The following is a 14,631-nucleotide window of genomic DNA, read 5'->3' on the forward strand; positions in this document are numbered from 1 at the left end:
TTTAGGGGCACCTGGGTGGCTCAGTCGGTTAAGCATCTGACTTCAGCTCAGGTCACGATCTCATAATCCATGAGTCGGAGCCCGCTTCGGATTCTGTGTCTCCCTCTCTCTCTGACCCTCCCCCGCTCGCGCTCTGTCTCTCAAAAATGAATAAACATTAAAAAAATAATTAAAAAAGAAAAAGAACACGAGAGCTGTTACAGAATAACTATCAACAAGTGAAAAATAATACCCTACAGAACTAATCAATTTTAAATGAAAAAGAATCGCAGCATTAGAAAAAAATCTAATTGAAATGTCTGGACTGGAAATAAATTAGGCAAAAAACAAAGAAAGTCTCCCTTTTTGTAAAAATGCATCGGCTTGTTCGAGAACAGCCAAGCTGATTTTATTTTGAGGGTCAATAAAAGAGAATGAATGCGGAAGTTACTTCAGTTCCGCGTTGGGTGGGAGGTCTGCTTCACTGTTCTAGTCGGAAGACAGAAGTGGAGTAGAGGATTAGAACGAATCCAAGAAGACTTCTCGGGGGAGGTGGGTTTAGAAACACCAATTATTTGAGAGGAAAAGGCAGAACACATGAGACAAAAGTAACAGAATATTCATTTTCCTGACAGTCTCAGAGGAGAGATAACCAGGCTCAAAGGTGAAAAAGCACCCTTACAGTCTCTGCTCCCGGATCCAGAGACTTACTGAAATGTTTCCATCCACCAGGGGCATCAGGTGCTCCTCAGCAGGGATCCCGAGGGTCTGTGGCACTATGGAACGGGACCTGGGTTTGAGCCTCGCTGAGCCACCCCTGAGAAAATGCATCATTTCCCTGAGCATCAGGAGCCCTATCTATGAAACGTGGCTAATAACACCAGCTCACTAGCTTGTTGTATAAACCATCTACACCACACGCCTCGCCTAGTGTTTGGCACCTAGTAGTTCAGTAATTGGTAGCTGCTATTGTTTTTGTTGTTTTTATTCCCTCGAGTAGCATTTTGTAAATAAAAAAATCCAGGCGTGTTAATGAAATGATGCATATAAAAGCCCTTGGAACTCTCAGGAAAGGCAGGTACGGCTCTCAGCAGCTATTAGTACCATAAACATTATTATCTGATTTTCATCAGACAGTCAGTGGGTTTTGACAACTGCTTATATCTGGGAAGCAGCAAACTCACCGAACAAATAACCCACATCTACTTGCCACAATTCAGACAAGCTCAGGGGCTTGTTTATACAACAAATTTCTTTGGAAATAAAGGGATAACACATCTAGCCATTAGCATGTAGAGTAATCACCCAGCTGTCATTGCCAGGTCTAATTAAGGTAAAGAAAGCCGCTCGGGGCCCAGTGACTTCACTGTGAAGCTAGTTTCGTGATCAAGTTCTCCTGTGGGATGAGTTATTTACCCTTTATCATATCCACAGATGCCAGGTTATTTTTCTCTTTCCACCCATGTAATGTCTGACTTCTTATCAGAGAGAGGCCAGACCATCCACTCAATTATTCTGCAAATCTGATAAGAGGAATGAAGCCAATTTGCAAGGCTGCTGGCACCCAGAATATTTTACAGGTCTGGGAGGAGGAAAGAGTTGGTTCCGGGAACGACTTCACTTTGAGAATGAAAGAACCGGCAATGGCATCTTGAAGTGCACTGCACTGAGGAAGCTTGTCCTGCAAGATCTTGTTCTCCGTTTGCCTTTGAATCTGAGTCATATCTGCATGGGACAGCCGGGATTTTGATAAGTCTATAGATAAAGCGGAAAGCGGTGACCAGACGGGAGCAGAGGCCTTCTTGTGCCATTAAAACAGCGTTTCCGGATAGCACTGTTCTGTTCTGGTAAATTGAATCAGTGCTTCCATCTGGATGACACAGTCTGCTTGTTGAGACTACGCCCCACCTGGACAATCATGACCAAATTTCCAACCGAACTCCTTGGAGTTCTCAATCTAGAACAAGTGCATGTTCTAGAGCACAGGCTCCGAGTGGAATTGTGTCTACAGATTATTGCTTGTTTGGGGAAAAATAGGAATAATAGCCTCCACCATTGAGGATGTACTTTGTTAGAGGTATTTGCTATAACGATATAATTTCTCACCTTCTCAAAAGAGAATGAGTGACTCTTTTCCAGGAATAACAGCGGCTACTATTTATTAACAGTGCCTCCTCTATGCCAGGAAACGTGCTTTACACGTCTTATTTAATTTAATCTTCACAGCTGCCCTGCAAGACTTTATTATCTCCAATTTAAAGCCGAGCAAAGGGACCCTCTGGGAGGTTGGTAATGCTCCTCAGGGTGGCCCCTGTAGGGTGGCAGGGCTGGGATGGAAACCAGAAACCTCTGTTCTCTACATCTCTCACTTTGGGGGCACGTAGGAATGGAGGTAGCTGCAAACAGAAGTAATTTAGAAGGAGGTAGGTATCAGGAAAAAGTTTGGAGTGGTGACTTCAGCGAAATATTGAAATGATTCATCCTAGGAATTGGTTATAACTTTCTTTTAACCTATTTAAGATATGAAAGGCCGGTTTTATCATTCTTGAGCAAATTTTTAAATTTCATCCTCAAAGTGGAGCCGGTACTTGCCGGGATAATTTTCTACCAAATATCCTTCCTCTTCACCTACTTGCTTTAACAGCTGCACACTCCCAGGTTGGCTGTGATTAACACTACAATCCAGCCGTAAAGATTCCCGAGTTCTTGATCGAAACCAATAAAGACCCGGTTGCATATTGTCTGGCATCTGAGTTCCGTGGAACTGATGTCGTATTTGCAGGGCAACAGCCCGCCGCCTGCTCCCTCCTGGGAATGCCAGCCCCGTTAGAGGTAGGCTAGCCCCGCCCGGAAAAAGGGTCCGGACGGAGAGGCTTTGGGGTCCCCCGCCCCCTGCCCACGGCCGGGATTAATGCCCGCGGCTCTTCTCTTCCAGCCCAAGCAGCTGTTCTGGAACAGCGACTGCACGCGGCGCTGCCGCTGCTTCCGGCGCAACCTGATCCAGTGCGACCCTCGCCAGTGCAAGTCGGACGAGGAGTGCGCACTGCGCAACGGCGTGCGCGGCTGCTTCAGCACCAAGACGTCCTACTGCCTGGCGGCCGGAGGCGGCGTCTTCCGCACCTTCGACGGCGCCTTCCTGCGCTTCCCCGCCAACTGCGCCTTCGTGCTCTCCACCATCTGCCAGAAGCTGCCCGACATCTCCTTCCAGCTCATCATCAACTTCGACAAGTGGTCGGCGCCCAACCTCACCATCATCTCGCCCGTCTACTTCTACATCAACGAAGAGCAGATTCTCATCAACGACCGGAACACTGTCAAGGTGACGAGGCTGACGTTGATTCTTGAGAAACGTGCCCCGGAACAAGGCCGTGGCTAAGGGACCTGCAGGTTTTCCCAGATAACCAAGTTTTGGGGATGATGGGTGGTTGCCCCCTAGGTGCCAAACACAGATGGCCAGATTTTAAGGAATGAAAGTAGAAAGATTCTGCAGGCATTAAGAACGGGCCTGGCGTAGCCCTTTGCTCACCATTCCGAGGGCCTCGCAGAAAATGTACAAGGTCTCAGGGCAGTAATGACAGCGTGGGTGCTAATAGAGGCTCAGGTGATAAAATGGTAGATAAGTGCTCTTACTCTGGATTAATTTCCCAAAAAAGCATCTTGTTTGTTTTCGAGAGCCTTTAAAAGTGTTCTTGGCTCTGATCAACTGTACCAAGACAAGCTCTTTCAACTCTGCTATCCTTTCTGTAAGACTGGAGAAGGCGAGCATTTTCCTGTAAAAATACCTGTCGCACTAGAAACCTGATGGACCATCCCCCTCTATCAGCGGGCTCCATGATGACAAAGCAAAGTGAAAGAAAACGGGAGGCTGGGTATGGTGGGTTTCTCTTAGCCTGGCTGGCTGGTTTCGAGTGAATCTTAGGCTTGCATATAAACAAAGCACCCACCCCCATAACTGATATGGCTCCTGGGCTTGGATTCCTCCTGCCCCTTCCATTTCAGAAATAATCTACTCTGATGAACGATTGACAGCGACCCCCAGTCTCTCAGCTAAACCAGGCTGGTTACCAGCAGGCAGACCTGAAAGATGGAACCAGTCCCCAGTGCTGTGATTCCAGCTAGAGAGGGGCAGGTGGAAAGCCAGGACGTGCACATTAACATTTTTCAGGATCGAGTGTTGTTGTATGTATTCTGCTTTCTGCCGTTGGCTCTGGTAATCGTGCATTGAGTGTATCTTTAGTTGAAGAGTCATCAAATAGCTTGGTGTCCAGCATTAGGCAAAATTTTGCGAGCTTAAAAGGAAGAGTCTGGATTTTAATAGTGGGTTTTAACTTCAGTGAAAGCTGCTACTGTTTTTGACACTCCCAATTCCTCTTGCAAATTGGCCCACGTAGACACAACTGCATTGCTCCGGAATACGGGAGCTAGAAAGTAAAAGTGACCACCTGAGAGAGCAAAGCTGACATTACTGCTGAATAAAATACTCCAAGCTGGCCACAATAGTAAAGAATCATATTTTTGAAACTTTTTTTTTTTTTTTTAAGAAACGAAAGGTACTAATAACCTGGGGGAAAAAAAAACTCGATTGATTTTGTAAGTACAGGAAAAGCATATTATGTTCTGTCCTAAGGGCCAAGAAAAGAAACTGTTAGAAAGTAGGAAAATGATGAATGCAGAAAATATCTTGCCTCTAGGACCTTTGGGGAGGGAGGGGGACCTCCAGTCTGGACATTATGCGCAAGAAAATAATAAACATGGCAGTGACCCCCGAATTCATTTTTAACCATTTTAGACACCCCTTAGCACAGGATTGGGATTTCATTTCAGTAATTGGTTTATGCTGGGGAAAGTTTTATACAAAATCCAGCCATTTGTAGAGAACTATACCCTTCTAATGTTTTTTCATCTTTCTGCCTCTGTATTTTGCTTCTTCGGGGGGAACTGTGGACAGTAAGATAAGCAAATACACTTACACTCTAGGGCAGTGGTCAGCAAACTACAGAATTCGACCAAATCCACTTGCTGCCTATTGTTGTTTTTTTAAATAAAGCGTTACTGGAACATAGCCTCCTTCATTTAATTATATATCATCTGTGGCTGTTTTCATGCCGTGAGGGCAGAGTTGAGAAGCAGTAGAAATCATATAGCCCACAAAGCCTAAAACATTTGCAGTGGCCCTTTATAGTAACAGTTTGCCAACCCCTGCTGTAAAGGTAATTTCTTCCCCCCCCCCCCATAGGTGAATGGCACACAAGTGAATGTTCCATTTGTAACTGGACTGGCAACCAAAATCTACAGCAGCGAGGGGTTCCTGGTGATTGACACCAGCCCCGACATCCAGATCTACTACAATGGTTTCAATGTCATAAAAATCAGCATCAGCGACAGGCTGCAGAACAAAGTATGTGGCCTCTGTGGCAACTTCAACGGGGACTTAACCGACGATTATGTGACCTTGAGGGGGAAGCCAGTGGTGAGCAGCGTGGTGCTGGCCCAGAGCTGGAAAACCAATGGCATGCAGAAGAGGTGAGAGTTCTAGTTGCTAGGCTCAGTGGCCCAAATCCTCCCGCACCCGTGACAGGTATTGATGAGGAAAGCACTTTCCATAGCATCACCACTCCCCTCCTGCAAAGGGTTGAGCCCCAGGTCTTTGGAGTTTCCAGAAGACAAATAGGTACATCAGAGGCCTCGGTCATTTCTTGAACAGCAGAGGAAGGAATTGGGCTTGGATGATCTGATTCTGAATCGGCATGGCATCCAGCCCCTGGCCAAAGAGAAGAGAGTGCCCAGGATTAGAACACTGAGGCCTTGGCCAGCGCCCACCTGCTGGGAATTGGGCCAGAAGAAGGGCCACCTACCCCTTGCTCCTCAGGGCTGGGCCTAATTGTGTACCTGTCATTCTCACCGGAAGGCTGGGTTGAGGTAGTGCAGGTAGAGGTTGGTGGAGATCAGGAAAGCCTTTTTAAAAACAGAAGTTGCCAAGGTTCTTATGAGACGCCTCTCTTGCCAGCTGAGACAGAATGAACTAAACAAGCTATTCCAAAGGTGCATAATTCAGGTCACCTCTGAGCTGCTGCGTCATGTTAATACATTGCTGGATCTATAGATATGCTTCTTTTTCATGGTATTTCTTTCCTTGTATAATGGCTCAATGTCTTATACTTCAACCTACCGAACATCAGCTAAATACCAAGATGGGGAAATGATGCAGATGTAAACTCGATACTACCTCATAAATAAGACTATCCTGAATTATGGGACCGGGAGCTGGAAGAAAACCTCAGGGATACCTAGTCCAATCTCCTCCTTTTCTAGGCGAAATGGAAGCTAGAGCAGAATAAGTTATGTGAGGGGCCCTGTAAGTGGCGAAGTCCAGAATCTCCTCCTGAGAAACTATGATTCTGTTTGAGTTCCTCCCTCCCTCCTCCCCTTCCTTCCTTTTCTTTCTTCCTTCCTCCCTCCCTTCCTTCCTCCCTCCCTCCCTTCCTTCCTTCCTCTTCTTCCTTTATAAACTATTTCAGCTGGATACCAATTTTCTTGTGAAGGTTTGCTTTTGGTCTCTGCTAGCTATACTGGAAGTGGTCTCTAAGGCTTCTAGACAACTGTTCTACCAACTATCATTATTATTATTGATTAATAATAATGGTAACTCTCATTCTTATTATAGTTATAAGTGGTTATTTTATCAATGCCTGTTCACAGTTATTGTATCAGTTGTATCAAAGGTTAACAGTTATATGAGTATCTGCCTTTCGACTGACACTCTGGCTCACCCACCCACTACTTTAGTTCACTCTCACTTCTGCCAGTGATACCAACAGGAGAAACTACTGGGGCACCCGGGTGGCTCAGTCGGTTAAGCATCTGACTTCGGTTCAGATCATTCTCTCGCGGTCCGTGAGTTCGAGCCTCATGTCAGGCTCTGTGCTGACAGCTCAGAGCCTGGAGCCTGCTTCAGATTCTGTGTCTCCCTCTCTCTCTGCCCCTCTCCCATTCGTAATCTGTTTCTCTCTCTCTCTCTCTCTCTCTCTCTCTCTCTCAAAAAAAAAAAAACCACCAAAACAGTAGAAACTACTGTGTCGTTTTCTGGGCTGGAGAGACTGAGACCAGTCCTACCTGACTTATGTGAGATTCCATAGCCAATTAGCATTGGAATCCGTGCGCTTGCCTCACTTCTGGGTTAGCAGAAGAGGTAACAGGTGGGGTCTTCCCTTCCCCCGGGGATCTCGGGCGGTGGTTTTGGCATCGCGTCATCTGACCAGACTTGTCGCCCCCAGCTGTAACGAGCTGCAGTTCTCGCAGTATGCGGCCATGTGTGACAACGTGCACATCCAGATGATGCAGGGTGACGGCTACTGCCTGAAGCTCACGGACATGAAGGGCTTCTTCCAGCCGTGCTACGGGCTCCTCGACCCCCTCCCCTTCTACGAGTCCTGCTACCTGGACGGCTGCTACAACCACAAGAAGTTCCAGCTGTGCGGCTCCCTGGCCGCCTACGGGGAGTCCTGTCGCTCCTTCGGGATCCTCAGCACTGAGTGGATCGAGAAGGAGAATTGCTGTAAGAGAATTATTTTATTCCTGCGGATTCTTTTCCGAGTTAAAAGCACAGCTTTGCCCCACCTTTAGCCACAGGGCTGCCCCCAGGGTCGAGGAGTGGAGAGCTACTGCAGAGATTGTATGGGGGGCATTTCGGGGGAGCCTCACTCGCGTGCGGTTCCTGTCCAGCTCTGGAATTTGGGACACCGGCTTGGGCAGATGAGGTTCTCTGGGTCGGAGGAGCACCGGTTTAGTGACTTATGAGGTACAGGGACACAGTATGGCATCTTGATTGATGTCGGACCTCAAATTCAGCTCTTCCCCGGCTCCTTTACCATGGGTCAGAGCCTAGCTCAGAAAGGGAAGGCTTGTGGCAAGCGGTGAGCTGAGTTGGGATCGAGCTGATCGTGCCGGGCTTGAAAGGAAGCTGCAGTTGGATTTATAAAAGGATTGTACATGTATTAAATTAGGTGACAAAAAAAGATCTATAAAATTGTTTTTTTTTTTTTTTTAATTTTTTTTTTCAACGTTTATTTATTTTTGGGACAGAGAGAGACAGAGCATGAACGGGGGAGGGGCAGAGAGAGAGGGAGACACAGAATCGGAAGCAGGCTCCAGGCTCCGAGCCATCAGCCCAGAGCCCGACGCGGGGCTCGAACTCACGGACCGCGAGATCGTGACCTGGCTGAAGTCGGACGCTCAACCGACTGCGCCACCCAGGCGCCCCAAAATTGTTTTAATGTTTATTTTTGAGAGGGAGTATGTGCAGGAGGGGAAGAGAGAGAGAAGGAGACAGAGGATCCCAAGCCCTATGTGGGGCTCGAATCCACGAGCCATGAGATCATGACCTAAAACCGAAGTCGGACACTTCACCGACTGAGCCACCCGGGTGCCCCAAAACGAAGATTCTATAGATTCTTGTGTTTTTTCTGGAGTAAGAAAACTATTCTGAGATTTACGCCCATTATACTGTTTGTCCATCTTCTTACTATGTGAATCAAATAGATGGAGCAAATCTGCATATAAATACCTATAAATGTGTCATATACGCGTATGTGTCCATATAAATAAATGGTCACCTGTCCCATTAATCCAGGACGATACTGTGGCCAACAGGATGTGTGCATGTTCCTTGACACGCACCATTAACCCGGTACCACCGTGAAAACGGGCACATTGCAAGACCGCGCGCATTTCAGTAAATTTGCAGACGACGCCCGACCCAGTGTAGGGATGCGCTTAATTCAGAACCTAAGCACAGTGAGGTAGATTCAAATATGTATCCAGTGACTTGAGAAACTCTTAAGAGGCAAACTACTAGTCTCTGTTGGAAACCAACATAAGTTGTTTTTGATGACTTTAATATTTTGCCCTGTTGTGTTAATAAGCAACACTTTAAATGAAATGAACTGTTTTAAAACTTTAAAAACTTCCCTCTGTGTAAGGGCGTGTCTTATTTGCCAGCTGGTGTAAGGACCTCCGTATTTGTAGGCTATCACCTCCACACTTTCCATTATTCTCTGGGGTTGTTTTCAGGTTGTGTTAATCACCCATAACATTTGTTGACCGGCTGCTGTGGGCTTCGCCCTGTCTAGGTCCACGCACTCGCACTCGTCACATGAAGGGATCTTTATAAAAGGAAGCCATTAAAAAAGAAATGTATTTACGTTATGCTGATGGTTCCCCTTTAGTCATGCTTCTGGGGATTAAGACAGGGTGATACTAAGCCATCAGCAGAGGTGAACGTCAGCTGGGTCAGGGGAGGCATCTGAGACACACGGGGGCTTTGCTTTGTTTTTAAATTCTTGAAGCTAACTTGGCTCACGCTGGGATTGAACAGGTGTTTCTTTAAGTACTCACCATTCTGTGCCATGACGAATAGGAGGATTTCTATATCTGACAGGGGGAGAGCTTCTTTAAATAAAGAAATGAGCGCCCAAAAGAAGATGCTCTCAATTAGTGTTTCTCAAACTGAGGAGTTGACGGTCTTACAGGTGGTCTGTGGACTCATCTGCTATGGAAATAATTGTTTACAATATGATGATGATGGCACTCCACATACGTTTGTTTTTTCCTTACAGTTTTACTGTTGTTGGCAAAATAGTAGAATTAATCTAAGTCATTGCTGGCGAGTTGCATGTAGGTTTCGGTTTGTCTATTTTTATAAAATTAAGTACATAGACATTTATGGGAAAAGGAGAATGTGAATCAGAACAGACCAGGAAGTCCTATCTGAAGGACCTCTCTGGGATTTTACTGCCCCTAAGATTTTCGTTCTTTCTTTTTTTTTTAATGTTTATTTATATTTGACAGAGAGAGAGAGAGAGAGAGAGAGAGAGAGAGAGAGAGGGAGAGAATGAGCAGGGGAGGGGTAGAGAGAGAGGGAGACAGAATCCGAAGCAGGCTCCAGGCTCCCGGCCATAGGCACGGAGTCCGATGCAGGACTCGAACCCACAGACCGCGAGATCATGACCTGAGCCGAAGTCGGACGCTCAACCGACTGAGCCACCCAGGCACCCCTAAAATTTTCATTCCTGACAGATATTTATTGAACGCTCAACTGTGAGGCGTCTGGGTGCGGGGAACATGGAGATAAATGATTGGACCCTACTCTGTATAAGTACAAAGAGACAAATGCGTGTAATGGTAGAACAGTGTGGTGAGAACATTAATCGTGCTGTATCTTGGCAGTTCTCAGTGTCTCTGCCCTCCATCCTCGCCACTTACCTTCCAGTGTGCGGACCTTGGGCAAGTGTCAGCTGTGAAACGAGGGCTACTCAGGTCGCAGAGCATGTGTGAGGGTTGTAGGAGATAATGCAACCAAAGCGTGAAGTCCAGTGCCGAGCCCAGAGCAGGGGCCCCGCCGCTAGCTGTTGTCATCGTTTTCTGGAAGGTGGCTCTGTCTGTTGATTCCCAGCTGCCCTCTGACCACCACCAATTCCCTGACAATGGCAAGTCCAGAGTATAGCCACATGCTAGCAAGCGTGGGTGTGAAAATCAAGTCGTGCGTGTTTCTGTTTGTTTTCCTTTTTAGCAGGAGTGGTTGAAGATCCCTGTGTGGGGGCAGACTGTCCCAACCGGACCTGTGAGCTGGAAAACGGAGGAGAGCTGTGTGGCTGCATCGAGCCGCCCCCCTATGGAAACAGTGAGTGACACCTGCCCCTTCCCTGTGCGGACAGACCCCCACGGGGGAGGCCTGGTGGCTGCACCGCAGGGCAGCTGGGGTGGAGCCCACGCATCCCGTGCTAGCTAGAGACCCACATAGCGGAGGTTTCACGAGGAGCATCGATCGAAGCAGGACGAGGAAGCCATCTGACATCTTCAAAGCAGGCTAATGTTCATCTCCTCATAGTGACATCCTTTTCTTCGATAAATGATAACGCCTAGATGTGTACATGAATAGAATCAGCCACTTCCACCTGTGGCCGTGTTCAACATCACAGAGATCCGAATTGATCCTCTAGACTCACGGGAAAGTAGTGTAGTTTGGCGAAAACATGTGAGCCTCGGAGCGAGAGCGCCAGGGGCCCTAAAGGCAGATTAATTGGTTCTGAAGACACAAGGGCAGTCTCTGATGCTGACAGTACATAACCAGGACCCCAGGCCCTGCTCCGAGCCGCAGCCCCCCGGAAGGTAGGAAAGGCCTTGTCCCCGCCGGGCGCACCCGTGAGGTCGACCTGAAGGGGGGCTGCGTTGCACCCCCGCCTCCCCGCCCTGGCCCGAACCGGGTGACTCGGGAGGCACGCGCTGACCGTAACATCGTCATTGACCGGAAGACTCCCTCAGAGGGTGCCGTTCAAGGGCTTCACCCGAGCAGATCAAACGTGTCCCTGTGTTTCTATAGTGCTCATTAGCCCGTGTTTATGTACTCGGAGAAAATGTCAGTTGGTGCCTTATCGTGTCAGAAAGCAAGAGCTCCTGACACTCGCCTGGGAACCCGCGGGAGGCCTCGGGGTGGACTGCCCAGGGCTGCTCCCACCTGGGGGCGCGCCCGTTAGCTGGGCTCCACAGTGAGCTCCCTGGGGAAAGTAGCTCCCGACCGAGTGGGGCGGAGCCCTGGGTCTGGGAAGAAAAGACAGAACACAATCTGTTAGCGTTTCCATCTTAAAAAAAATAAAAATAAAATAAAATAAAATAAAATAAAATAAAATAAAATAAAATAAAATAAAATAAAATAAAAGCTTAACAACGCCCCGGTTTTTGCCTTGAATGCATGCAAACGTGCATTTGGTTGGATCAAAGCTTAATTAGAAGTGCCCCAGCGTTTGCGTGAGGATATTAGCCTCTTCCAAAGCAAACGGTGATGGGATGCCTCGCCCCCACCCTGCAGCACCACCGGCCCCCACTGACTGGCCTTTCGTGATAACTGTCCCCACAGACTCACATGACATTATTGATGCAGAGGTAACCTGCAAGGCGGCCCAGATGGAAGTGTCCATATCTAAGTGCAAACTCTTCCAGCTCGGCTTTGAGAGGGAGGGTGTGAGGATCAATGACAGACGGTGCTCCCACATCGAGGGGGAAGACTTTATCTCCTTTCAGATCAACAACACCAAAGGGAACTGTGGCAACATTGTACAGGTGAGAAACCTGGGGCCGGAAAGAATATCGGGCCGAGGTGGGGACAGCTCTGGGTGTTTTGCACGTGGGTTGTTTTCAAAGCCAACCTCCCAGGGGGTCTGCTTAGAAAGATCCTCCCCGGAAAACAGCACAAGGCATATGTGAAATGAAAGACATCAAGGAGAATAGGGGCACCCGGGTGGCTCCATCAGTCAAGCACTGATTCTTGGTTTCAGCTCAAGCTGTGATCTTGTGGTTTGTGAGTTCGAGCCCCACGTCGGGGTCTGCGCTCACAGTAGGGAGCCTGCTTGAGAGTCTCAATCTCTCTCTCTCTCTCTCTGTCTCTCTCAAAATAAACAAACATTAAAAAATTGAAAAAAAAGACATCAAGGAGAATAATTGGTGCTAAGTAGTTTGTTGAACTGAAAGATCATGATAAGTGACAGACTCCTGTCCTTGATTTACACTATCTGCTGTTGTCCTTTGCCTAGCACATTGACAAACTTTTGTTACCTTGCTCCTGCTTCTCTTGTTCTTCTGGGTAAATACAGCTGGGTTCAGCTGTTTTGGGGGGTAAGGGTGTCCCAGACATCATTTAACAATTGGCTGCACACTCTCAACAATAGCCAAATTATGGAAAGAGCCTAAATGTCCATCAACTGATGAATGGATAAAAAAAATTGTGGTTTATATACACAATGGAGTACTACGTGGCAATGAGAAAGAATGAAATATGGCCCTTTGTAGCAACGTGGACAGAACTGGAGAGTGTTAGGCTAAGTGAAACAAGCCATACAGAGAAAGACAAATACCATATGTTTTCACTCTTATGTGGATCCTGAGAAACTTAACAGGAACCCATGGGAGAGGGAAAGGAAAAAAAAAAGAGGTTAGAGTGGGAGAGAGCCAAAGCATAAGAGACTGTTAAAAACTGAGAACAAACTGAGGGCTGATGGGGGGTGGGAGATGGGTATTGAAGAGGGCATCTTTTGGGATGAGCACTGGGTGTTGTATGGAAACCAATTTGACAATAAATTTCATATATTTAAAAAAAAAACAGTTGGCTGCAGAAATACAACAAGGTCCCACCTTTCAGTGTCAGATTGTCCTACTTATATTTGGCAAACCATCTTGATTCTCTTCCTCCTGTTCCTTCCTGCTGTCTTTAAAAAAAAAAAATATGTATATATATATATATATATATATATATATATATATATATATATATATATAACTGCATTCATTAACTCAAAAGGAGTGAGCAGGTGAAACTTACATTTGTTCCTCTTGGTCCTTGTGGGAAGGTCCGGTAGAAGATCTGGTGGAGGAGAGATTTTGAATTAGGACTTGAAGAAGATTTATATGACCCTGGGATAGCAATACTTCATGCTGTCCCCAGCTTGGGTTCCCACAGATAACTGGGGCCGGTTGTAGTTAGAATTCAGGGTACATGAATTCACCCTCTGTGGACACTCAAGGTTATCAGCCTGAAGCGTGCCGTTGACATCTAATGCGACATTTTTTGTTGTTGTTGTTGTTGTTAGTAAATGCTGAAGCTAGCTCAATACTGACTTATACCAGCCTCTGGATTATGTATGGAATGAAGCCATTTCTCTACTTTTGGGGCTGTGGATTTGAAAAGCAAGCCACTTATTCACTCCCCTCTTTAATGATTTCTGACCTTCCTTTGCAGTCCAATGGCACTCATATCATGTATAAAAACACAATCTGGATCGAAAGTGCCAACAACACTGGCAACATCATCACTAGGGACCGGACGATCAATGTGGAATTTTCGTGTGCTTACGAGCTGGATATCAAGATCTCTTTAGATTCTGTCATAAAGCCTATGCTAAGGTAAAGAATCTCACGGGCTGTGCACATTGCTTTGTCTTTTCCTTGACAGTTGAGGTTAGCATAATCAAAATTGCTAGCATTTGTCTTTGAAGCACTGGGGAAGAAATAGTTCCTATTTTCTTCACCTAAATGCCTTGGACCAGCACTGTGTAACAGAACTTTCTACAGTGATGGAAATGTACTGTATCTGTACTATCCAATAAAATAGCTGTATATGGAATTTGAGCAATTGAAATGTGGCTAGGGGTGCTGAGGAATTGAATTTTTAATTTAATTTTATTTTAATTGCCACACGTGGCTTACGGGTACCATTTTGGACTTAAGACTTTTCTGTCGTCTGCTTTGCCTTCCCTCTGCATTTTCAGCTTGAAACTGGTAGTAACTGCATAAATGTGATTGTTTGGCATTCCTCCTCACTGCATGCTTATTTCCCTTTCAGTGTCATTAACCTCACAGTTCCAACCCAAGAAGGCAGCTTCACCACCAAGATGGCGCTCTACAAAAACGCCTCCTACAAACATCCTTACCGCCAGGGTGAAGTGGTGTTGACGACTCGAGATGTGCTGTACGTCGGGGTCTTTGTGGTCGGCGCTGACGCCACACATTTGATCCTGACGCTGAACAAGTGCTATGCCACCCCGTCCCGAGACAGCAATGACAAACTCCGATACTTCATCATTGAAGGGGGGTGAGTGGCCTCCT

General features: G+C 46.8%; 1 protein-coding gene across 1 annotated transcript in view; it reads left to right on the plus strand.

Annotated features, from left to right (window-relative positions):
- TECTA (tectorin alpha) overlaps nucleotides 1–14,631 on the plus strand; it is a 161,446-nt gene that overhangs the window by 140,006 nt on the left and 6,809 nt on the right. Inside the window, exons 21-27 of the mRNA XM_023239201.2 lie at nucleotides 2,915–3,298; nucleotides 5,216–5,502; nucleotides 7,254–7,534; nucleotides 10,547–10,657; nucleotides 11,891–12,093; nucleotides 13,766–13,929; nucleotides 14,369–14,617. Of these exons, the coding sequence (XP_023094969.2) occupies nucleotides 2,915–3,298; nucleotides 5,216–5,502; nucleotides 7,254–7,534; nucleotides 10,547–10,657; nucleotides 11,891–12,093; nucleotides 13,766–13,929; nucleotides 14,369–14,617 (1,679 nt within the window). The remainder of the gene's footprint in view (nucleotides 1–2,914; nucleotides 3,299–5,215; nucleotides 5,503–7,253; nucleotides 7,535–10,546; nucleotides 10,658–11,890; nucleotides 12,094–13,765; nucleotides 13,930–14,368; nucleotides 14,618–14,631) is intronic.

This window comes from Felis catus, chromosome D1 (assembly GCF_018350175.1).
Source record: "Felis catus isolate Fca126 chromosome D1, F.catus_Fca126_mat1.0, whole genome shotgun sequence".
NCBI lineage: Eukaryota > Metazoa > Chordata > Mammalia > Carnivora > Felidae > Felis > Felis catus.